General features: G+C 42.8%; 1 protein-coding gene across 1 annotated transcript; it reads right to left on the bottom strand.

The window, feature by feature from the left end:
* Ndp (norrin cystine knot growth factor NDP) lies at nt 1–25187 on the bottom strand. The gene is made up of 3 exons (XM_051142165.1): nt 24907–25187; nt 9548–9925; nt 1–884 (listed from the first exon to the last, which is right to left on the bottom strand). Exons 2-3 carry the CDS (start codon nt 9713–9715, stop codon nt 657–659), a joined length of 396 nt encoding a protein of 131 aa, XP_050998122.1. The 5' UTR covers nt 9716–9925; nt 24907–25187; the 3' UTR covers nt 1–656.
* Nucleotides 25188–25648: the final 461 nt, after the last annotated feature.

The following is a 25648-nucleotide window of genomic DNA, read 5'->3' as shown; positions in this document are numbered from 1 at the left end:
ATTTTGCCATCATTTACCTGCAAAAGCCTTCAGATCATAAATTGCTTACGCCACCTTTCTACCCCGTAAGTCGTTTCTCAATGATAACTATAGCCGTCAGGAGTTGTGCTGTCACATAAAAGAACCCGTGTGTTAGTTATTTTAGTAGCAGTTAGCTGTCTGTGAGTAAACCTCACTAAACATATCCACGGACTTGGTGTCTGGAACTTGAAACTGGTAACCTTTCGAGGCAAATCTGAGACCAAAACGACAAGGTGAAACAACTGAAGACCTCTTAAGAAGAGTTGGGTAAATTCTTCCCAAATATGCACCAAATATGGAAGGCCTGATACACTCTTGCACAGGGCCCCACATTTTCCCACTAATGTAGAATTGCCAGAAACCCAAACCACATTCAGAGCCATCAGGGGGAAAATGCCTGAAGCTGAAAAGTAACCAAAAGAAATTCTTTCAGGGAAAGGATATGGGAATGGAAAACGAGTTACCAGAGTCACTTTCTGTCGAAAGCACATTGACTCTTTAGGACTAGACTATGCACAATCCTGTGGGACTTGCTCCATCTTTATCTGCCTTAACTCTTTTCTTGCCAGTCCTTCTCTGGATAGTTGAACTGTTCCTGTGGTTGTGCCAGCCAGAAAGCCAACCAACAGCAAGCCTCAGGAGCTGCACTCCTCACAGTGACAGGAGAGGATATACCGGTAAGTGGCAGTAAGTCGCATGCCCCCTGAGCAACGCAGACGCAGAGCCTTCAGCTTGGAGGTCTGGGGTCGGCAGCAGTGGCAGGAGGAACGGAAAGGTTGCTTGAGGACAGTGCTGAAGGACACCAAGGGCTCAGAGCGTGACGCCTGGCTGCAGTGCCCCTCACATCTGGCCAGGAGCACCATCTGGAGAAATAAGGGGAGGTGATTACTCTGTGCATGTATCAAAATCTCATGTTACCACAGCATCCCATGAAAGACCCCAACATTCCTTGTTGATTCTTGCTGGGTTAGACCAGTGGCTCCAATCGCCGGTTACACATCAGAATCTATTGGTAACCCTAAAATATGTGTTTAAAGTGATGTGGCTCAGCAGTAGAGCATTTGCTTAGCATGCACAAGGTTCTAGGTTCAATCCCTAGTCCCTGAGGGCTGATGGGAAGCCAGTCAATACTACCCAGTCTGATACCATTTTGAATTAAACTCCTTTAGAAGGGCTCAGTATTTTCAAGGATTTTCAAGATGCTAGGTGATTCTAAACCCTCACTGCACTTCACAGTCACCGGTCATCTCAGCATTTAGTGGGTAGAATCAGAAGCATAAGGAGTTCAAGGTCATCTTCAAGTACATACTGTGTTCAAACCTAGCCTCAAGCAACAACAGCAAAAGCCACCAGAGCTTCTCCCAATGGATGGAGGTCTACCATGGCACAAGTGTATTGCAATTCTACCAAGCTGAAAATCACTTCAGACTGAAATCTAGGAGGAAACAGAGAGTGAAGAGTGACACAGTGGGAGTGAGGGTTATTCCAATGGGAAATAGCTGAAGAGGAGGAATGTGGTCTCTCTAGAAGAAAAAGGAGTCAACAAAGTGTTGCTTTGGAAGAAACATTCCAAGTGCTGTAACTTAGAAGAAAAAAGTAAACTAGAGAATTAGGGTACATTTGGGGGCCTTATACCTGTCACTTGTACCGTTTATGTCAGCGACTTCAAAGTCACTCAGAGACAGTCACTCTGATCATCTCCACTTCCAAAGGGCTGGCCTGCTACATCAGAGCTTGTGTATTCTTTGTAGCAGAAGACACTATGAAGACTGTAGTTAAGGGGCTGCAGAAATGACTCAGTGGCTAAGACCACTTGCTGGTCTTCCAGAGGCCTTAGCTTTGTTCCCAGCACCCACATCAATTGGTTCACAATAGCCTGTAACTCCAGCTCTAGGGGGAGGGGGTCCAACACCTTCTCCTGATCCTCTCTGACACCTGCATCTATGTGATGCATGTATAGATAAGCAGGCACAGAGATATACATAAAATAAACTAAATAAATATAAAAAACAGAAGACTGATTAAAAAGAATCAGAATTGTCCTTAGAAAAATGTATGCATGATACACTTTGCATACACTTAAGGAGATAGACAAAGCCTCCTTGATTTTTTTTAAGAGTAGAGGTAAGGAACTCAGGGGGAAATTTCCAAAGCAATACCCTCCCCCAAACAAAGGAACCCTGGAGGTTTCCTATGGGAGTCTATATGTATTCGCATTGGAAAGCACTTTAGGTGTGGGTATATTCCTGAGCACACTAAGCATAAGGAAGAGATGCCCAAGCATGCCCGGTTTGAGGTCATAGTTCAGGAAGGAAAAGCTGAACACATCCTTGGCATACCCAGGTCAAAACTATCAAGTTTTTCATGTTCAGGATGATAAGATAGTAAGCAAGAATTCTTCTGGCCATGGTTAATTTCACTTATAATACTGGGCTGGTGGAGTCCCTTGCTCTCTTTTTCCTGCAATTTGAGTTAAACCAAAAGAACAGATGCCTTGAATGTGTGTTAACACGGGAGTTTGCCCCTCAAAGATATAGGGCAGTTCATATCACTCAAAAGCAAGGCAACATGGTTCCTTATGCTATATAAGCTATATAACTTTATAATATTTTGTTAATTAGAAGTTAGCACTAATGACTTACTAGAGATGATCTCTTGCATTATCCTACAGGGTAAGACAAACACCCAATGAGATACCAGCAGGAAAAAAGTAGCATGACTAACGAAGAAAGAAGTTGGACTGGCCTAACATTACTTTCTTTGCAAGGTCACAAAGGCAGAGAGATAATGGCTGTTGTAAAGTGTTTTTATTCTTTTAAAGCTTTTGATCCTGTCCTATCTGTTCTTCAGATTGGTAGACAAAGTAAATACCTTCCCAAGCAGGTTTGAGGAGGTTATGCCATACATAAGTAACACAAGGGCCCATTTCTGGTGTCTACACCCATCTCTTTAACAAAAGAGTCCAAGACCTCCCACAGTTCCTTCTTCTTGTATCTGCCAGGTCATGGGAAGGAGGTGCTTCGCATGCTGGAACAGAGAAAAATTTGTTGCTCCCTAATCCAGATTATCTGTTGAAGACTGAAACAATTATCCACAACAATGTCTTTAGAGGTCTACATGGATAAACCAAACCTGTGCCGGCATGAATAATTAAGAAGGGCTAAAGACAGCATAGAAAATCACATCCCAGTAAGAAAGCCATGGTGAGTCAAAGATAGCCCTAACTTATCAGGATTGTGGTCTTCAATACAGGGCAACTTGAAGCCAAGCTAGATTAATTGTGATTTCATTAAACACTTTCAGAATCTCAAATTCCACGCCCGGTCCAGAGTGAAGGACAAGATCTTTAGGATGAAAGGACCTGGAACCACCTCCAGTGGAGCTGGCCCCTGTTTCTCAAGAGCTGCTTCTGCTCAAGAAGAATGAACAGATATGTACAGTCAGCACCTACCATGGCTGCCTAAGGTATCAAGTTCTTCCAAGCTTAGAGCTGTTCTCATCATCCACTCTCAGCTACAGTCAAGTTTAGCTACTTAAGAGTCCAAGGGCCTTGTCTTCTGTCTTTGTGCATTTCTTTACTCACCTAGAAATGTCATTTTCACTTGGTTCTGTCAAATGAAATCACTTCTATATCTTGTCTGTGGCCTCCTCCTCCAAGACACTGAAACAATGGATTTGATGCGCACTCTCTCTCCCCCCCCTCTCCTCTCTCTCTCTTTCTCTCTCTCTCTACACACACACACACACACACACACACACACACACACACACACACACACGCATACACGCGCGCGCACACACACGCATACACGCGCGTGTGCACACACACACACACACACACACAGAGAGAGAGAGAGAGAGAGAGAGAGAGAGAGAGAGAGAGAGAGAGAGAGAGAGAGAGAGAGATCAGGGATGCCTTTATAATGGGAACTGAACATACTCAGAAACATGATTCTGAGCTCCATATGTCTTTCTTCCAGATGATGTCAGTATATAATATACCAGGGACAAGATCCGTCCATGCCACTTCCCTCAAGTGTGACAACATCAAGACATGTCTATTCAGCTTAACTCTAGGAAACCAGGCCAATATTCAAAGAGTCTGTGCCAGGCTGAGGTAAAAAACAAAATGACAACCAGGAAACAGAGTAGCACAGGAGTGGTGCTACTTGAAGATTTGAGTGGATTCTGTCACATAGGCTATCAATCAAACAGATGTGAAGACGCATTTGCATACAGAACATTTCCTTTTCTTACATCTTATTGACCTGCAAGCAGTGTGAAGGGTAAACTTTTCATTGTCGTCTTCCCACTTTAGTTTTGTCTCTGTCAACTTCCATGATGCCTGGACACAGTAGGCTCTCAATATAACTTTGTTTTTATTTTTTAAAAAAAAAATATCAAGTCACATCTCTCAAGTGATCAATTATGTTATGCTCCTAATACCCGTCATTTTTCCTATGAGCTCTTTGGGCAGCAACAGGAGATGGCCTAGGCATCCTAACAGAGCCTTCCCAATTTTGCAGCTTTCTCAGAATTTTCACAGCCTTTATCCCCTCAACTCCCCTCTCTGTCTTTTCTCATCAGCTGCTGGCTCATCTCATTCAAAGTAGTTGTGCCTCACTCTAACCTCTTGCTGTTCCTCCCTTGCCTGGAACCACCACCATCTCTTACTTCTCATCAGCTTGGGCTTAAAACACCCACGGCCTGTTTGCCAACCCAGCTTCCTGAAACCCCACGCCTGGCAGAGGTAAGGACTCACCCCAGCACAGCCTCCACTCACCTGGTGAAGGAAGGCAACCAGGAGAGTGTGTCCCTGCTTTATCCACCCTCTTAGCACCCAGCACAGTGGCTTACATTTCCTTTGCTCTTCTGTTCTCCCCCACTCCTCCCACACCCAACAGAGCCATCTGGAGGTTCACTTTCCTAATCCTTTAAGTCTGCAGAGATCCCAACAGTTATTGAAGTCTTAATAGTGACTGAAATAGAAAAGTGGGTTGAAACACCTGTCTAGCTTACAACTTCATCACCAGGATCATAATAGGATTTATTACATGTCTAGTATATGACAGACTCTGTGTGAACTGCTTTACAAACATTACCACTATGACCATATGTCCATGACCTTGGGCAAGCAGCTCCTTTTGCAGGGAAGGAAACGGAAACACCAAACAATGATTTGCCTTTCCTGAAATCACCCATTTGGCGAGCTGTGAACTGAGAATCAGAAACCAGATCTCTGCTGCCTCGAAACCTAGGATGCCTTCGTTCCTTCAACTTTCCCCAGACAGACAATTTTCTCTAACTGCAGATCTTCAGCCGGTTTTGCTCCATGACCTTTACTCAGAATTTCAGGGAAATGTGGTTTCTTGGGGAGAGTGGAAATGAACTTGCCACTCCCAGGCCCTTTTGGACCCAATCCTGTGAGATATAATCACTAACAAAACCACCAGGTATAATCTAAACAGTGGCCATTCTGTCTTTCTTACACACACACACACACACACGCACGCATGCACGCATGCACGCACGCACACACACATACACACACATATTCATTTTACATCCTGATCACAGACTCCTCTCTCCTCTCTTCCCAGTGCCACCCTTCCTCCCTCTTCCCCCTCCCCCTCCCCTGTTTCTCAGAGAAGGGGATTTCCCCCACCCCCATACCAACAACCCACTCCAGCTCATCAAATCACATCAGGACTGAGTGTTTTCCTCTTTCCTGTGACCTGCCAAACTAGCCTCAGAAAGCAAATAGCAGAGTCCGTTTCAGAGACAGCCCTTGCTCCAATTTCTAGGGGACCCACATGAAGCCTGAGCTGCCCATTGCCTACATCTGTGTAGGAGGCTTAGGTTTAGTCCATGCATGGTCGTTTGTTGGTGCTTCAGTCTCAAAAGGCCCCTCTGGGTCCTGGTTAGTTGGTCGTGTGGAACTCTTGTCATCTCCAGGTCCCTCTGTTCTTCCCCCTCCGCCCAATGTTTGACTGTGCTTCATGGGTCAATATTTTCTGCCTGAGTCTTAGTTCTTTTCTGAATTTCTAGAAAGAGGTGACAGGACCTAAAACTGGCCAAATACAAGTTCAAGGCCATGGTGGACAGAAAGTCCCACTAAAGGTGGTCCAGAAAAGCCTTTTCTATTATTTCTTTTTTTTTTTTCTCTCCTTTTTCTAGAAATGGGGTTTCCCTGTGTAACATTGGTTGTCCTGAACTCGCTTTGTAGACAAGGCTGGCCTCGAACTCACAGCAATCTGCCTGCCTCTGCCTCCCTGAGTACTAGAATGACAAGTGTGTACCCCCGTGCCCGGCTTTAGAAAAGAGTATTACATGGTATGAATCATTACCACAGGCAGCTAGGCCTGGATTATAGATAATAGGTCCTACATACTTTTTTGCCTTTCTTCATTATCAGGAATTAGGTAGTGGAAAAACAACCCCTCTAAAGAAGACATTGCCATTCCTAGAGTATGTGGCATCAGGAAACCCAATCATTCTTTTCTTCTGGATTGTGGGTTTCCTCCATTGCAGCATGGCAATAATAAGAACCCCAATGGCAGGCATGTTGGCAATGATTAGTATGGATGTTGTGAAGTGATTGACACTGATTAGGCATTGGGGCCACTGCCCTTCCTTCCCTGGGCCACGTGTCCTTTCCATCTGTATTCAGGAGGTCACACACACAGGAAAAAAAAAATCAAAGTCAGGAGCATTAACTGGTCAGCAAGGAGTGGTCATGTGTCCAGGAATAATGGCCTTGACTATGATATTAAGAAAAAAATCTTTGCAGAGATATAAAACCTGCCCTCATCTTTTCTTTCTGGACATGGCCTAAATGGTTTTATGTCAATCTCTGAAGGTAAGCAGGTTCATCAGATGAGATCCATTAGAGAGATCGGTGGCCCAAGTCTATAACAATTAAGAACCATAGAATATTTCCAAATGAAGATAATTTTCTTCCTGAATACATAAAGAAAATTTAATCCAGAAAGGGTCTGGTAGCTGAAACTCTGCCAGACATATTTTTGTGGCCAAGGAAGGAAGCTTAATAATTACAAGCAGCGTTTACATAAGCCTTTGCTATATTTGGGGTTATTTGGGGGGATGTTTGAAAACAGATTGTTCCCATGAAATTATGAACATTTCTTCTATCATCATAATTTTACAGTGTTCTTTACTGTTGCATTCTGGAAGAAGCAAAGGTGAATAACAATCAACTAAAATTCAATTCTAAAAGTCATGCTCAAACCCTGTGAGTTTGAGTTAATGTCATTTCTTTCCTGACCCTTCCCCTCTTAGGTTAAAATGCTAAGACAGTCTTCCATCATTTTGTCCTATCTTCCCCGATTATTTTGGGTTTTTTTTTGGGGGGGGGAGGGTTGGATGATGGAACCTAGAACCTCACACATACTAGGAAAGTACTCTACATTGAATTCTACCCAGCCCCCTTTTAACTTTTGATACATGCTACTATTTTCTATAACTCTTCCTTTCATCACAATGACATTTTCTTTACATTTGAATTATTCTTCTTCTTCTTCTTCTTCTTCTTCTTCTTCTTCTTCTTCTTCTTCTTCTTCTTCTTCTTTTAAAGAAATACGATTATAGGGGACAGCTCAACAAAGGAAGAAATCATGCACAGACTAACAAACACTACATATCAGTGCTGTCTGCTTCTGAAGCAATTTCTATGCAATCGTGGCTATAAAGATGCTTCTCTTATCTTTTCCTAGCAGTTTAATTTAGCGGATGTTGCTGTTTTTTTGTTTTTGTTTTTTTTTTTTTTGTGCTTCTGTGGTGTTGAAATGAACCCTAAGCAAGTGTGTTCTCACCCCCACCTCCTGCCAGCTACTCCTTCTTCGGATCTCCATTTCCAAGAAGCAATTTTAGCAAAACTTATGCTCTTCTAATGATTTCTCTCTGGTTTTGTTTTCTATTATATGTACGATCCAGGACACTTTCTTAAGTGGGAAAAAAAAAATCTCTATTTCTTTTCTCACAGTCTTAGGTCTTATTAGCGCAATGGTGAAACTTGATTTAACTCAAAATTTGATCCCCTCAAATTAAAAGAAGGAACCTTCCTCAGGCTAAAATCACAGACCTTATGGAAAATGTAAACAGAGAGAGGATGGATTGATCTTTATGACCTTAATTCTAGTGGTTGCTAGTATTTCGAAAATTCTTAATTATACTGGTAATTTTTAAAATGCTTGGCATATGAGAATGTTTAAATGGCTTTTGTTGTTTTAATCTTGGGACTAAAGTGAAAATCCTTTGAGGCTGAGCTAAACAAAGTCTTATTTACTAAGTGTGGACAAATTTAGTGCATGTGACTCGGGCAATGATAGTTGTGAGAGCTCTCTTTTGGAATCCATTCTATCTTACATTGTGCCTCCTTCTGGGTGGTCTATGTGGCAGCCACTCTTGGTGGTCTGTTAGCATGTCATTACTTTGCACACCGCTTCTCAGCACTGAGTCATAAATGACCTGTGCAAGAAGCACTCTACCATTGCTAATAAGAATGAACTGCTAAGCAAGATACAATCATAAAGGGTCAAATTGTCACCCTTAGTTCTGGAGTCATTGTAACATAAATGTGCCACATGGAGGAAGGTTTAGACCACACAGCTGGTTCTGGGGTAGTTGAGAAAACCGTGTGAAGAGCCTCCAAGAATGGGTTCCGCTGTCCAATCGTATGCCACAGCTTCCTCGTCTTTTTGTTGTTGGTGGAAGTAGAGGGAATTAGGAGAATTTATACGCTCCATGCTTCTTCTTTTTACATATGTGGTATAGTGTGTGTGTATGTGTGTGTGTGTGTGTGTGTGTGTGTGCATGCCCACACGTGTGTTTTCATGTACACATGCCTATGTGATATGTGTGCATGTCCCTACACATGTGTACACATGTGTGCAGGTGATTGTGGAGGGCAGAGGTTGGTAGAGGGTTTGGTCCTCAATTGCTTCTTTACTTTTTAAGACAGGGTCTCTTACTGAACCTGGAGCTCACTAACTGGGCTAGCATGCCCCATGGATCTAAACTGAAGTCTTCACTTTACCCACTTTGTCCTAGTCCCAGCCCCTATTTTATTGAAAATGAACACCATGGCCAGGCATGGTGGCACACGCCTTTAATCCTAGCACTCAGGGAGGCAGAGGAAGGCCAGTTCAAGGCTGGCTTAGTCTACAAAGCAAGTCCAGGACAGCCAAAGCCACACAGAGAAACCCTGTCTCAAAACAAAACAAAAACAGAAAAGAAAATGAACATTATCGCTCATAAATTTCCCAACCAGGGAACAAGACTCCCCAACAACAAGATAAGCTTGGACATGTTGCATTATAAGCACAGAAGTGCAAAGCACAGTGGGAAAACTCTAAAAGAACAATTCCCTTATGAGTTCTGCCGGCCAGTTACAGAGCTCCAATGCTCTGGTCATAGTTTTTATCCCCTGACAAGGAAATACGGTTGATCTTCTGTTAATGAGGGAGAAAGATATCCTCCAAAGGCTTTGGAGTGACCTTGATCTTACCTTTGAGCTACACTTGTATAATGGGTGACTGATAGAATCGACATAATGGTGCCTCATGCAGCGTTGAGAGTCCATCAGGAACGAGCTGTCTGTTTTGCTGTCTGTATCTCCCATTATGGCCAGCAGGGAGAGCATAGAAATGGATGCAGCTAGTACATGGTTTCTCATTGTTGTAAGGGGAAATGTCTCCAGAGGAACAGCAGAGGGAGACAGAGGACAATAGATTGGAAATGCTGTCACCTCCTAGGATCCAGATCCTTTCAAGGCCAGGGCAGGATGGGGCTGCTGCCGTTTTCTGGTTGTCATTGTCCTTTGTGTGCAGGAGTTTTGGCTTGCTCCTTTCACTTGCAACTGATCACCGCAGTATCTGTTGCCCAGCTGAAATGAGAGCAGAAGTGATTTGCCCCAGAAATATGGATGCAAAACAAGAAGAGTTATGTAGTCAAACACTTCCATGTCATTTGGGGTGAAGAGTATTGGTTTCTAGAACCTTATTCACTTACGCTGTCATCCATTTCATGTTCTCTGACCTTACTGTTTATGCTCCATGCTTATGGCCATTTGGAAATGGACAAGACGATTGAGTGGAAGCATATGCGGACTCTAATTGTTTGAGTCCATATGCCTGGGAGCAAGAATAGTTTGAGCCCATGGTTGAGATTAAATATGCAGTTCTGGCCACAGCATAACTAAATTGGGTGGTCTCTTCTTTGTCCTTGGTTGGCAAAGCAGGAGGGTTTATTCAGACTCTCTCAAAGCTTTAGTATCAATGTTAGCTTACAGGGCAGGAGAGGAGGTAGGCCAGTGCTAATTAACACAGGCCATGGCCCGAGGGAGCACATTTTCCATTCTATACCCACTCACCTAATTTTCCACTTCTGTGCTCTAGGGCTCATCCTGTTTTTGTTTTAAGCCCTTGCCACCCAGCATCAGTGGCTAACTGCTGTCTGAAACCCACATTATGATCACTGACCTCCAGCATGGCTAAGGGAGTACACGTGTATTTCCCAATGGTCACACATTTCTGCAAAACCTTTGTAGCCGAAGCCCACCGTGTAATTTGAAAAAAGTGGTCATTGGAGCAGACTATCATTAAAGTGAGATTATGCTGGACTGATTTTCCTAAAATTTGCTTTGTTCTTTTAACCATACCTCCTGGTCAAAGGACCTGAATTCAGTAATCTACTAAAATTACCTCACTGATGTTTTTCATTATAACAGAAGACACAGAATATCAAAAATATTTTTCAAACATTTGGAAAAATTGAAAGAACCTGATGGTACACCCCAAACCAAAGGAATAGAGTAATTAAAGCTTCAAAAACATTTCAAAGAAATTTCAGATCAAAGCTTGATTGTTTTTTATAGTACAAGTATTTCTTTAACTTCCTACTCATGAACAGACTGAATAAACAGGTAGAGTGTTTATGTGATCAAGTAGGTTCAAGGTGGTTTGAGCCAATTCATTTTGCTGTAATAAAGTGTGGCCTGAGACCCACTTAGTTGCAACTAGCCAGTTTGTAAGTGTGGGGCTGGACATTCTGAGTGAAAAGGGTGTAGTAACAGGTCACTCTCAGAGCAAAGCATCCCTTGCAATATCAAAAGCTGAGCGCTTGTGACTCTGGGAAGTCCTATAATTGCAGGAATGGTAGGGACCAGTCACAAGAGGACCCACCTGGACTAAGTCGTGGCACAGCTATTAATCAGATGTGGCATCTTGCACAGCTCACTTAAATTCTTCCAGGCCATTTCCTCACCGATAGGATAGAGGAATTGACAGCAATAGCATCTGCTGTCCCCTCCTGCTCCAAAATGTCAGCACTGAATAGCAATGGAATTGCTTACCACCATCTCAATAGGCAGAGTATAATCCTAAAGATTGGAAGAGCCCATTCTCAGATAGCCTTGCACCACTTTTCTTTATGTACATGCTCATAGCAACCTCTCCATTGAAATAGCTCAAGCCTGTGCCCAGATATCTCAATAGGCAAAGGCTAAAGAAGAACATTTTTTTGTTATTGAAAATAGATTTTTTTTACATACAATATATTCTGATTACAGTCTCTCCTCCTCCAACTCCTCCAAGATCCTGCTCATCTTTCCCCAATCCAAAACCATGTCTTTTATGATCTCTTTCATTAGAAAGCAAACACACATCTAAAAAATAGTAATGATAAAATAAAAACAAACAAACCAGAATAGGGCAAAACAAATAAATAGGAGAAAAGAGCCAAAGAAAAAGCACAAAAAACACCTATAGATGCAGAGACATACACATTTGCATACACAGAGATCCCATAAAAACACAAACCCAGAAACCATAATGATTTAAAAAGTGCTCAGACAAAACATTGTGACACAAAAACTCCAAAAAATGTCATTCTATTTGCTTTGTGTTGGCCATCTACTGCTGAGCATGGGGCCTACTGTTAAGTGTGGTGTGCATACCCAGTGAGACTGTTGAAACCTTATTTTTCATTTGAGAAAGTGCTATCCTTACCAGGAGATTGGGACAGATGTGAAGGCATCCTACTGGGACTCTAGGTAAGAGAAATATAGGAGATGGGGAAATAGAAGGATCCAGAGGGTCCTAGAAACCAAAAAAACATCGTAACGGGTGGATCTGGGCCCAGGGGTGTCTGCTCAATCTATTGCACTTACCAAGGACAATACAAGTAGTAAACACCAAATTCCTACTCTGATCTAGACAATGGACATGACATTCTCCACCGTTATGCGGAGAGCGGGGACCAACTCTGACATGAGCTTTGGTACCCCATATTTGACCACCTCCCATTGGGAGGAGCCTCGGTGGCACTCAAAGAAAGAAGAGGCAGACTACCAAGATAAGACTTGTTAGCCTGAGACCATAAAGTAGGGGAGGAGATCCCCTGAGACATGGACCTAAGAGAGGGTAAATAGGATGGGCGTGGGAGGATAGGAGGAACAGACAGATATGAGTGATGGGAGAACAATTGAGTTATAATCTGAATAAATTAATAAATAAAAAAAGGTGTGCACCAAAGAAGAGAAAAAGAGAGAGAGAGAGAGAGAGAGAGAGAGAGAGAGAGAGAGAGAGAAAGTGTTATCAATTAGAGACAGTCCAAAGGTTAGAGATGTGAGCTTTTGTTGACTTCTGCTTTCAGTGCTGAGCACCAGGAAACCACCTGTGCTGGAGTTCTAAACATGAGCTTTTATATGGATCTTGGGGGTCTACATTCACAGGCACCCTCATGTTTCAGTGCACATACTTTACTCACTGAACAATATATACCTGTGACGTGCTTTGCTTTTTTTTTTTTTTTTTTTTTTTTTTTTTTTTTAGGTGATACGCTGAACTCAGAAGTAGTTATAAAGGACAAAAGCATGCTGGAGAGTTTGCTCAGTGGTTAAGAACACTGGTTGCTCTTCCAGAGGCACCACATTCTATTCCTGGCACCTACATGGGGGCTCCCAACCTTCTGTAACTCCAGTTCCAGTGGGCCTGACACTCTCTTCTGGCTTCCTTGAGCAATAGGCACAGAGTTGTGCACTGACATATATGCAGAAAAAACACCCATACACATAAAATAAAAAGTAGAAAAAAGACAGTAAAAACAATAAAGTAAATATGGCTTTACATCTAGTTTTAAGTTTTATGCTTTCAGTGCATTCATACAAGTCATGACATTTTTCTTTAGTTTTTCTATTAACACTGAAATAACAATGCGAGCAATGATAAACACAATTCATCAAACCTTCAAAACACAGAAGTGAAATCTTTACAATGTAGCAGTAGGATTTCTTTTATTAGTAGTGGTGGTTGTTTAGATTTTTAAAATATATTTTTACTTTTATGTGTATGAGTGTTTACCTGCATGTGTGTGTGTGTGGGTGTATTTCTGTGTGTGTGCACAAAGTGCTTACCTGCTACTGGACAAGATCAGAAGAACTTGTCAAGTATCTTTGAAATGAAATTGTTTATGATTGTGAATCATGATGTGGGTGCTGGGAATGAAACCTGGGTTCTCTGTAAGAGCAACAACTGTTCATATCCATTGAGCCATCTCTTGAGCCCTGCCTTGTTTGTTTGTAAGAAAGACTTTCACTATGTAGACCACTTGAGATCCTGAGGCATGCTGGGATTACAGGCCTGTACCACAACACTCAACAACAGCCGAGATTCCTGTTTCATCTTGGTTTTGCTTTAATTGTACAAATTGAATGAGCCAGCACTGCTGTGTTGAAGAAGCATTTGTAAAAGTAAAGCTCATGAAAGAAGGATTATTGAGTCAAGCCATAGCATGCACAGACCAGGATCTGCAGTGTAACCAGGGACTTACAAAGGGGAACATGAGGGATTAAGAGCATTCACACCACGGCATTCCTTGCTTTCTGCCAGGCTTAAAGTATAAACTTTATGGGAGCTTCTAGCATTTTTTGAAACAAAATTAATTCATTTGTCTTTTTCATTTTTTAAACCATGTGTAACAAACTCAAATGCTGACTAGTAGGATTTAGGACCTCAGCCAGCCAGCCAGCCCATGATGAGTTGAACAACAGAACTCAGTAGGCCTGTGTCTGCTTTGTGCTTTGGTATGGTCTCTGAGGCCTGAATTTGGCCACAGGACAGAACCCACGTTCTCAGGGCTCCAGTGCAGAGCCTCTGCAGCAGGATAAGCACGTAGACCAGCATGCCCACGTTTGGAGCTATACTCCAAACGCCACCAGTGGAAAAGAACAACTGGTGCCCAGATTTCCCCACCTGTCATGCTCATTGAAATAATATAGCAGCCTCCTGGGTGAGCGATGATGCTGTGCCCACAGATCAGGTCACTCTTGTGCTGACCTTCTGCCTGGCAAAGAGTAAAGCACTAGCTTTGCACAAGTGATTCCAGAAAGAGGCTAAGACAAGTGTCATGTGCCAAGAATGACCTTGTTTTTGCCCTACTTGTGAGGCAAAGGAGGGCAGTGTTTCCATATCTATATTCCTCCTGGGCTGTTTTCAGTACTGAAATAGGCAGGTGTTCTTTCCCTGGTTTCTTTCAACAAGCATTTATCCAACATAATATAATCATGCATTGAGCAACTACCAGGTGCCTACTTTTACTCTAGCAGATAAAATATAAAGAATGGGGTGGGGTGGTAGGTAGCTGGCATGCCAAGGCCCAGGGTTAAATTCCCAGCAACAAAAACAAATAAAAAAGATAAAGGTCAGAGGAAAAAAACAGGTCTCATCTTAGATATCTCTTCTTCTTCACTGCATGTATAAGCAGACTCTTGGCCTGTTATTTTCCTATTTAATTTGGGGGCCCATTGATATACCTCATTTACCAACTAATTTATAACTAGCATGTACAGCATTACCTCTGAGAAGATGTAGTATAAAATATAATGAGTTTGGAATGTACTCAGTGTATCTAGACAGAAATATTTATCATTTATTGTAATTGTGTTTTATTTTTTGAGACTAGATGTCTCTATGTAGCCCTGGGTGTCTTGGAACTTGCTCTGTAGACCAGGCTGGATTTGAACTCACATAGATCCACCTGCCTCTGACTCCAGGGTGCTGGGATTAAAGGTGTGCCGCACTGGTCTCAGATATTTGTTGTAATTTTTAAAAATCTCCTGAGTCAAGAATAAGGTAAACACTGCAGTACACAGAAGAAAAAACAGTGGAGGGGGGGATTAAAACTGTAAGGATGCAAGAAAGCTTGCTACCAGAACTTCATACAATGATTGGAAAAACAAGAAATTCTGAGTCTTATTCAGAAAATGCAAAGTGCTAAGTAGCTCCTTCCCAGGAACCCAAAGAATTCCAATGGGATCTAATCAAAGAGATGCCTAGGAGAATAAGTCAGATGCTCCATCTCAAGACATGTGATTTATAAACTGTAAACAGTATGTTGGATTGTATAAAGCATCCCCTGCACTCAATGAATGGTTTAAGAGTATTTCTGTCTGGCAGCACATCAGTAGCAGCCAAGAAGCTAAAGTCTGGGCTGACCCTGAAGCAGTGATGCTTGGTGGAAAAGATGCAAGGCTGCCATGGATCTCCAAGGATACAGCCATAAGGTCAGTAGAGGAGAATGTGTCTCTAGTTCCTTTCATCTCAGGGCATCTGTTCTATAGTGGAAGGCAGTGGCCACCTCCACAGCGCTTCTTTAGGTAAAAGAAGAAAATAGCTTTGCTGTTAAATAAATAGCTTTGCCCTATTCTATGATAGGACACTGTGTTCTTCTCCCTGTATCTGTGGCAAAGCTATCTGTGACAAAGCTCCACAGGAGCCAGTATCTGTGTAAAGGGAGGAAGTGATGGAAGAGGAGGGAAGGGAAAGCAAAAGAAGAGGAAGAAGAGAGCCAGGGAAAGAAGCAATATATCACAATCCCAGTAGACAACAATACTCACACAAAGGCCTGAGAATAGAAATAAGTTGATAGGGAGCAGCAATGGGCCAACTGTCAAGGGGGTCCCATGCTGTGTGTATGTGTCTTTGGCTTGAACAGTTTCACAGCCTGGGGAGGAAGCGCAGTGGGAGGCTTTGACCTTGAGCTTGACTGTAACTAAAACTCCTGACCTTGAGACATTTGTGAGGAAAGAAAGCTCTCATTGTTATCCAGTCTCCCACTTACCTGCACCATCATGTTTCCTTCCCCAGACAATGGCCAGCCTATATTACTTATTAGTGTTCTGTATCTCTGAACTATTTATTCACTTGTCCAAAACAATGAATAACTAATTTCAGTGCATCATGAAACCTATAGAATATTCTGCTGTTGCCTGATCTAGTAGAAGGAAGGCTGACCTGATGACCCTCAAGCTACATCATTCCTCCTATGATTGCCTAGGAGAGCTTTTATCAAACCATTTGTTTTCTCTAGGACCCAGTTTCCTTATCTATGAAATAAGTTAATTGGTTGTAATACTTCACAGCTTTGTCCATTTTCAATCATGTCTGACTCTTCCCAAGCCTCTCAGACTATATAGTACTGCTCTGGGACTACATACTCCCCCAAGAAATCTTACAAGATGTCCTTTCTTCTTCAAGGAGTTAATGATCATCCAGGATTCCAAGAACATTCTAATGAAGTGCCGGAGCCAACAGGAGGTCAAGCTATTATCATGTTCTCTTCCATGAGGCCATTTGGGTGGCCTGTAATAAAAATAGCTTCCAATATCCAATTGATTTGGTGCTTGTGATTTACTAAATGTAGTTCATAAATTATTAATATCCTGCTTTTCTTTGTGTTTGTTTTGTTTCTTTTTAGACATGCTTTTGCTATGTAGTCCCAGATAGCCTGCAATTCACTATGTAGTCTAAGCTCACATTGAATTCTTGGGTGAGCCTCTTTATCCTTCCCCCTACAATGTTAATATTAGAGGTGTGTACCACCATACCAAGCTCATGTCTTTTTAATAACAAGAAGTACTTGGTGTATATAGTCAACCAGTTTCTATTTTTCTTGAAGTTCTCTTAAAGTTTGTGCTATTTTGTTCTATTCTCACCCAATATATCCATCAAGATGATGGATGTCAAAGAGAACAGTCAAAGGTAGTCACTCCATCTAAAATTACAATTCTTCAATTTGATAATGGTGATGATATAGGCTGAATTTTACCTGCCAGATCCTTTCTTAGGAATGGCCCATGTTCCACAATGAGTTTCAGCCACAGTTGCTAAGAGCTTAATGGGCCATGTGCAGGGCTCTGTCCCAGGAGAAGAGAGATGGGAAGGTTGGATCTGCTATGCCTTCTTGAAGATGCGTACTAAATGGGCTCAGGGGATCAAAAATAACTCTCTGTTTAGTAAGGTTCCTATAGAACCTCTGTTCTAAGGGAGGGACAGTCCTGAGATCCTGATTTCAATTATGTATTGACACTAAAAGAATTGACCATTGAGTATGGCTGTGGGGTCCTCTACTAGGCATCTGTTGATGGAACTAATTGACTTCTAGAATATAAATTCTCCACAAATTGGGTGACCGGAGCATAGTGAAGCATTTTCTGTTAAAACTCTTTTTCTCTGGGGGTTTGGATGATTTCTGTAAACCTAGCAATTAGACTATGAAACATGGCTGATATGGTGATGAGCTGTCAAAAATGCTCACTGGTAGCCTTTCTATGGTGCCACAAATCACCAGTAGCTCTGACCTCAGAGTTTTGTTCTATTCTTTCATCCACAGAGAATAAACATAAACAGAGCGGGCTGGTCTGAGTATGGAGTTCAAGTGTGTGCCCTCGGCACAATACAAACTGAGCATGGTGCTGTATGTCCCAGATTCCAAACTCAGAAAATGGGGGCAGGAAGATGAAAAGTTAAAAAGCATCCTCAGCTACAAGATGAGTTCAAGACCAACGTGGGCTACATGAAAGCCTGTCTTTTAAAAAAAAAAAACAGCACAAACAAATGAATGAAATGAAACAAGAAGAACACACACACACACACACACACACACACACACACACACACACACACACACACACACACACATACACACACCATAGTAGAGACCTCAGCAGTAACAGAAGAAAAGAAGTGATTCTGGATACCCCAAATATGCCACAGCTTTTTTTTCAAACAACACAATTTCAAGACAAGAATATTCCATTTATGGTACCCACTCCCTCTTAAGGAAGTGAGATTTGAGCTAAATACAATTGAGTAGTGAGCTGTAAGCTACTACTACTCACTTTGTTAAGACCCTGAGTTTTGAGAAACCCAACCCAAAGGATACAGCCTTGTTAGAGATGCACCCTTACTGTAGAAAAGAGAAGGTATTGTGGGGACCCATTTGCTGATATAATGCAACACTTGCTCTGCCCCTGACTGCTGGCTGTGGCATGGCCTTAAGAGAAGAGAGATGATCCATCCTAGGTCAGACCCAGCTCCTTTTCACCCTGAAGCCAAATGAGTGTGTTGGCTTTTCTTCAAAGTGTCTAGTAAAGTGTTTCTAAAGCTGTATTGCAATCTCCTCATCCGGAAACCATGTTCTGGAATGGTGGGGAGTGATCTCACCTAACAGCTGGAGGGTCCTCGCTAAGGAATGGGTCCAAAACAATAAGAGCAGCTCAGTCTTTCCATTGCTCAGGCAATTTGCCTTTTCTGCCCCAGGATATGATTGAATACACAATTCAAATCAGAACACTCCTGGATGTAGGCCTACATGAAAAGGGGCAAGACAAGTACAAGCCTCAAGTGAAAAGCAAGCACTCCAGTGCTGCTAATCACACCGCCTAGTTGGGCTGTGGGTTTTCTTATTGTCTTTTGTTTTGATTCAGCCCTGCCAGTTATCCTGTCACAGTCCTGTCACAATCCTACTGGGCTGCCTTTGAACCCCTGTTTCAGAATTGGAGAGGGGAACAGGATCACACAAATGCATCAAGTAAGTCCCAGTGCATCTCCTTGAGTTTTAAAGATAAAGTGGACTTTACTGAATGGTTTGGTTCCTTTGGTTCATCATGTCCATGTTAGGGAAGTGTATACCTACATTTTTACCTAAAGTTGAGCTTGAGGATGTTTTCACCTGGGGGTTTGACCACTTTTCAAGTAAGGAAGGTAATTCCATATCCCTCTATGGGAGAGAGTAGGGAAAATGAAACTTTCCCTTTCTGAAATTCAGTTATTTGAGGGGGGGAAAAAAAGCTAAAAGGGCTGTGGTCAAGTTTAACATCAAAAGTAATCCTTTTTCCTTTTCTGTTGTTGCTTCTTCTATTACTTGTCTCTTCTTATTTTTATTCCCTATGGATGAAAGGATGAAAAGGGAGTCCAGGTTTAGGCCTATTGTTGCCTTACTGTGTTAAGGAAAGATCACACCTTACCATTTTCTGACAGTTGGTCTACTGACTATCTTAACCTGTTGCCCTCTCATTTTTAAGGGATTCTGCAATTGGTTGGATCATGGTTTAAAAGAAACAGTTGGGACAGAGCCAGGCCTTGGAAGAGAGCAAATTGTCTGAATAAGTCTCAGCTTTTGTGGAAAAAAGAAAATCTTATACCAAGCTACCAGTCAGCATTCATGTCCAGATTTTGACACGAGGATGAAATGGACCTCAATTGGATGAAATCCTAATTATAAGCACTCAGGATGTCTTGCCAACTGAACTAACCCATTCTTTGAATCTTCTGAGTCAGCACTCTTTCCAACAGAAATGTAATTGTTCCAGATTGCAAACTTCTTCTAAACTGCTACGTTCTAACAGCTAAAAATGGTCCATGGAATGGGACACTTAGTAATATATACCTAAGCACCAGGCTCATAAATACTCTGATGAAGCAGACCGAGTGAATAGCACCAAACAAAGTATTGCCAGAGACATGAGAAGGAAGCTTTGCAAATGTGATGGCATGCAATGCCACCAGCATAATGGCACAATCTTCCTCAAAGGCTGAAAATGTGTGTGGGGGGTGAATTTCACCAGACAACCTGCATAGCCTAGCCAGAACCCACTCATTCCAGTTCCAACCTCCCCTGCATGCTGCCCACATAGAGGCGTTTCTAAAGAATTCCTCAGCCTTTGCTTTCTCCTGGAATCATAGCAGTGCATGGTTGTTGACCTGATGGGTGAGGAGTGGGTACTACCAGCTGGAATGCTGCCACTGGCAGGGGCAGACAGGAAAACAGAAATGCTCTTAATGTCCTCCCAAAGAAAACCTTTGATGGACAAAAGAGTTGTTGTATTTTTACCCTCTTTCTTCATGCTGCCAGGCTGCTTTAAATAGATCCTCTAGCCTAGGGACTTGTATGGAATAATTCATATTAAAACCCAAGAACTGGCAGTGAAGGGTAGATAGTTCTCTGGTTTGCTCTCTCTCTCTCTCTCTCTCTCTCTCTCTCTCTCTCTCTCTCTCTCTCTCTCTCTCTCTCTCTCCCTCCCTCCCTCCTCATCTCCCCCCTCCTTTCCTCCCTCCCTGCCTCAAGCTAACAGGAAAAGGTTCATTTTAATTCATCCATTCTTTTTTGAGTCTCTTAATTAATTTGAGTTAATTTGGAAAAGATATCTGAAGCTCCCAGGAAATGAAAAGGAATAGGAAACTTCCTTGTGGATCTCTGTTTAATACCTAGTGCTCCCAAGTACATTGGCAGCATCTTTTGGGGATGTGCACAATAAAGGTCTTAAATGGGAATCTCTAATTGAAGAGGCCAGTGCTTTCTGCTTGAAACTCAGGAACCAAACTGCTCTTCTAAGGTAAAGAGATAGGAAAGAAAAAAAGAGGAAGAAAAAGGAAAGGTAGGAGAGAAGGAGGGAAGAAAGGGGAGAGAGGGGGAGGGAGGGGAGGGAGGGAGGGAAGAAGGGAGGAAGGGAGGAAGGGAGGACTACCGAAGTAAAGCTTCTTTCTCACCTTAAGCCCCACACATTTTCAGCGCCCTCAACTCAAAAGGGATTTCCCAGTTCTTCCTTTCAGCAATGGGCCTAGGCTGGCCAAGCTGAGGGTCCTGTCTCTCCTTTCTGTCTGGGGAGGAGAGAAACTTGAAGAACCCCAGAGCCCAGAAAAATCTGGGGTCTTTGTTCCAAGTCACTTGTCTCTCAGTCTAAAACGGAAGAACCACATTTCTCTTAATGTGGGGACCTAAGTGCATCCAGTCATTCCCATAGCACTCCCACCCTCAGGCCTTAGCCAGAGATGTCCGGTCACTGTGATGGTATGCTTGTCTCTGCCAACCCGGGTCACTCCAGCCCCACTCTTGGCGAGCCACATGGCTGCTCCTCTCTTGTGAGTGGGTTCAGGCTCCTGGCTACAAAAAAGCCCCCATATCCTATCGGCAGAGCAGAACCTGTGCCAAGAATGACATCCTGGGAATACTATGGAGATGAGGAGACCTCATGAGCTGTTCTCCCCAGATGGAGCAGGACCCGGGCTGTCTGGAAAACAGACAGCAAACAGCAGCTCACAATGGAAGGAGAGAGGGCATAGGGAAGACGGGGCAGGGCTAAGAGCAGTACTGAACAAAAGAAAAGAAGCTACTTGCCACCCAGGAAGAACCCGCAGTGAGCAGGAGGAGGTCGTGGAGGAAGTGCTTGCAGGAATCAAGTACCCAGACATGGCACTGCCAGTCTAACTGGATTCTTTTCTGTATTAGATTATGGGAAAGAAAGAGGAGAAATATATAGCCAGCCAGCTGTTCAATGGCTTACAACCTCGCTTTTATTGTCCGGGTAAGTTGGTTGAGGTGGGGCATCAGAGGAATTCCAAACATACCATCTCAGAGAAATTTTAATATGTTCCACAGTGTCATACACGAAGAGGAAATGACAGCTGATCACAGCCAAGGCAGGCCACTGCAATTTGGGTCCCGGAGCTCACCCACCCTCCCATGGCCCTGCTTCCCTCTCAGTGTTCACACTTCTTAGCCCTTCCACCTGCCTCTCCGTGCCCTCTGTTCCTGCTGGCCTGGCAGGAGAGTGTCATAACTGACTGTCATGGAAAAAAAATAAACATGGATACAAAGGCCAATGCAATGGCCACAAAGATGTGGCTTAGCTAGAACGTGTCAGGCACCCCAGAGGGTCAGAGGCAATCCAACCACCAAACATTTTCTGCTAATAAGCACCAAATCAAGGAAACAGTTGATGCTGTCTACATGATTTTTCCCCCAGTAACCTAAACATGAAATGCTAGACTGGCTTATTTGAAAGCAGCACTGTGTGTGGCTCAAATAAAGACCTAGATTTGGGGGAGAAAACTTTCAGCCACTTATTCCAGGGTCCTCATAAAATTTGGCCAAGCCCAGAGGTCACTGATTTCCTCAATCTAGGGAATGGGACAAGTAAGTGATGGGAGAGAGTGATGACATCCTCCTGTGTGCTTGTTTCTCATACAGTGATTCATCAAGGAGGCCTGATGTCAGCTGCTGGGGAGGTGACTCACACTCATCTCCTGATAGAGATAGCAGACAGCTCCCTTCCAGAGAGTGCTCAAGAGAACTGAGGAAGGATATGCTGCTCTTGTTCCAGACTGTTTCAACCCCCATCCCCAGAAAAGCCAGACCATGTGCAGGCATGATACCCTCAGAATCTACTGCAAACAGGCAAAGGGGAGGAGAACCCCTTCATTATAAATAGAAACTCTGTTGATAAGTATTTTAAGTAAATCTAGAGCACTAGAAGCTATTTTACATCATTCTTAATAAGCAAAAAGTTCTTGCCCAATTACCCATTGGCAAAGCCCGTTAATTTATCCTGCCAGCTTCAATAAGAAAGAGTATACAGACTAAAAATAAAGGTGTGGGACAATGTTCCATTCATTCACCTTTGTATCCATCAGGATGAGCATAGTGCCAGGCACACTGTAAATGCTTAATAAATATTTATTAAAAAGATGATGGAATGAATTATTAACCAGGAAGAACAATGGTGGTGAAATTGTGAGTTCTCCAGACAGAAACCATCTCTGGCCAGCACTGGTGCTTATAATTCTGAGAAAGCCATTTTTCAACGGCCCAGGAAAACAAATGAGTTGGAAATTGTTAAATGTATTGAAAAATGATTTATTTTTCCCTTGACAGTGTCATTGGAACTCAAATGAAGATTGAGAACTCCACAGGCATATTTCCATCTGTGGGTGTCAGCTGCTTGGTCTACAGTCATAATAAGAAGGCCTTAGCTAGTTCTCCCATTATTTTATTTATGTATCTTAAAAGAAATGATGCATGGTATTGCATTTGTGTTCAAACAGTCTCATATAATGGTTTGAATAACAGTTTAAGAAAATTGTTTTGAGTCACTTAAATGCTTTGCTAAGAGCAGTAGTTTTTAAAAAATCATCATAAAATATTACAATCCAATCCAATTCATATTAATTTTTACAGCCTTTCTTGATTAGTGAACCAGTTGTAAATTTGCTCCTTTAAATACCTGATTTTTATTCCACAATGCTCCTTAGGCTAATTATTTGTGAAAATCGGGGGTGGGGGAAATCCCCATAAATTTTGCCCCCTGTTCCACAGAAAGCTGGCCAACAGAACCCTTAAGTTCACATTTGGGAATAAAATTAGTGAAAAGAAAGTGAGCAGATACTTGCATGAATCCTAAATGCCATCTTGAGACAGTCTACGATTCCTGATATATTTGGCTATCACCCACAGCCAACGCTGCATTTGCAGCATCTCTGTGTTTCCACATGCACCTGGCAGCTAATGTTGTGTTGAAGCAATTTGCCATGTTGTACCTTGTAATTAAAACACGCTAATATTAGAAATGGAGAGAAGCAGGCTCTGCAACAGCCATATCTGCTAGGAATGACAGTTGCAAAGTATAAAGGATTTTCATCTGGCCAAAGAGATTGATTTTTCGCACCTGAATCTCAGCGAAGTGGGGGAGGGGGTGGGGTGCTCTTTCAGGGAAACTTATCTGGGCTTGTCCATTACAATGACCCTCAGTTACTGAGCTTTCTGAGTCATTAACATTCTGTACACAATCAAACTGCCCGTCCCTCAAGAGAGTTATGCCCGGGCCTCCTACAGCTCAATTGTTCATTTAATGAGAGAACTAACTTGCATTCAGGAATTGGAAAGAACCCTCTGAATATTCCTCAGGTGTCTGTAGGAGTCATTCCTCTAGTTCCTGGTCCCTGTGCTGTCAGGAGCATCCTTTCCTGGTCACTTCTTGGACATTGGATCATTGGTCGTGCTGCAGGGACAAACCAACTACTAAAAATAACCTCTTGCAATAAGGCCAAGGCAAATAGCATTGCATTTCCTCAGACTTTCTGCCCAATCAAAATCATACAGCAAACCCATCCTCATCTCTCCCCGACACTTCTGAATGTATCCATGGAAGCAATGTCCCAACGCGGGATGGAAGGAGAGTGCAAAGGATCAGCTTGACACTGCAAGCTAGGCATAAATGTTGCCTATTGTTTGAAGTCATTCTGAGCACTCCGGCACAGCCCTGGCAGGAGATCAGCCGCATACATAAGAAGTAATAAAAGTAAACAGTGCACGTTTAACCTCGCAGACTCGCCTGCGTTAATAGTGCCCCCATTGTAAGTGGGATATGGGAGGTGGGGAAGATACGGGGTTCCACAAATGCAAGTCGGCAACTGCGGCTTCTCTGTCCCCCTTCATGGTGTCACATAGAAGAACCATCCCAAAGTTACATCTAACTACGCAGAGTTTGAAAAGAAATCAACCCAAAAGATATTTTCGAGCTTCTCTTGGACGCTTCCTGCTCTGTCACAGACTTCAAAGACCCCGTTCATTTAAACAAACAAACAAACAAATCCCCACAAGGCTAACATGCTACAGATTAATGCAAATTAAAGTGATGCAAATTTAAGTGGTATTTAAAGGTTGTCTCTTTGTCTGCAAGAGGGATGAAAGGCAGAGTTTGCAAAGAAGTAATTTCCTAGGCAAGCCGTCAGCGCTTGTTTTCCTGCTTACCTTGGGGAAAACGCAGGGCTCCTTTCTTCTCAGACTTTTCTGAGAGCTAGAAAGAGGTCCTGTTACTTCCAAATGCTTTTGTTCTTCTGTCCCTCTGTCACATGGCTTGCCTTTTATATTTGCAACACACAAAAGTTAGGACTGTTGTTTAAGCGACCCAGGGAGAGAGAGAGGGAGAGAGAGAGAGGGAGAGAGAGAGAGGGAGAGAGAGGGAGAGTGTCAAATGGAAAAGTGCCATTGCAGGCATATATCAATCAGGCGTGTGGCCGCAGCAGCGCACTAGCAAATGGGAATACCACGGAAATGTTAGGCGCTTGTTATCGGGGGAGTCACAGCCTCTGCCCACTGCTCGGCTCTTTTCCGTGGAGCATCTCACGATGAGAACAACAGCATAGAACACGGAAGTTTTCTTTCCCTTCCCCCCCATTTTGTTTTTGTATTTTTACAATAATAAGAGGCTAAGAATATTCTCAGTTCAATTCTTTTGCAAGTATGTGGCTGCCATAAAGATGTACAGTTGGCAATAGGGACACATGGTTTTGGAAATACAAAGACAGGGTGGCATTCTGTTGAACGATTCAGCAGCTGGCTAGGATGGAGTTGAAATGCTAAGGGAAGAAAAGATGGACATCAGCAATCTTTCTCAGGCTAAGCTGGGAAGCAAGTGCAAAATGCTACCCCTTTTAGCATGATGTGCGTGGGTGGTGAGAGTTCTTTTTTCCAAGTTGTTCATCCATTAAAT

This window comes from Acomys russatus, chromosome X (assembly GCF_903995435.1).
Source record: "Acomys russatus chromosome X, mAcoRus1.1, whole genome shotgun sequence".
Lineage (NCBI taxonomy): Eukaryota > Metazoa > Chordata > Mammalia > Rodentia > Muridae > Acomys > Acomys russatus.
Note: the sequence above shows the minus strand (reverse complement) of the source record. Positions and strands in the feature narration are given on the sequence as shown.

Coding starts and splice junctions, on each gene's coding strand:
- Ndp (XM_051142165.1), bottom strand. CDS start 9,715: ATGAGAAACCATGTACTAGCTGCATCCATTTCTATGCTCTCCCTGCTG. Junction 885..9,547: donor TATACAAGTGTAGCTCAAAG/GTAAGATCAAGG, acceptor TTATTTCTCCAG/ATGGTGCTCCTGGCCAGATG.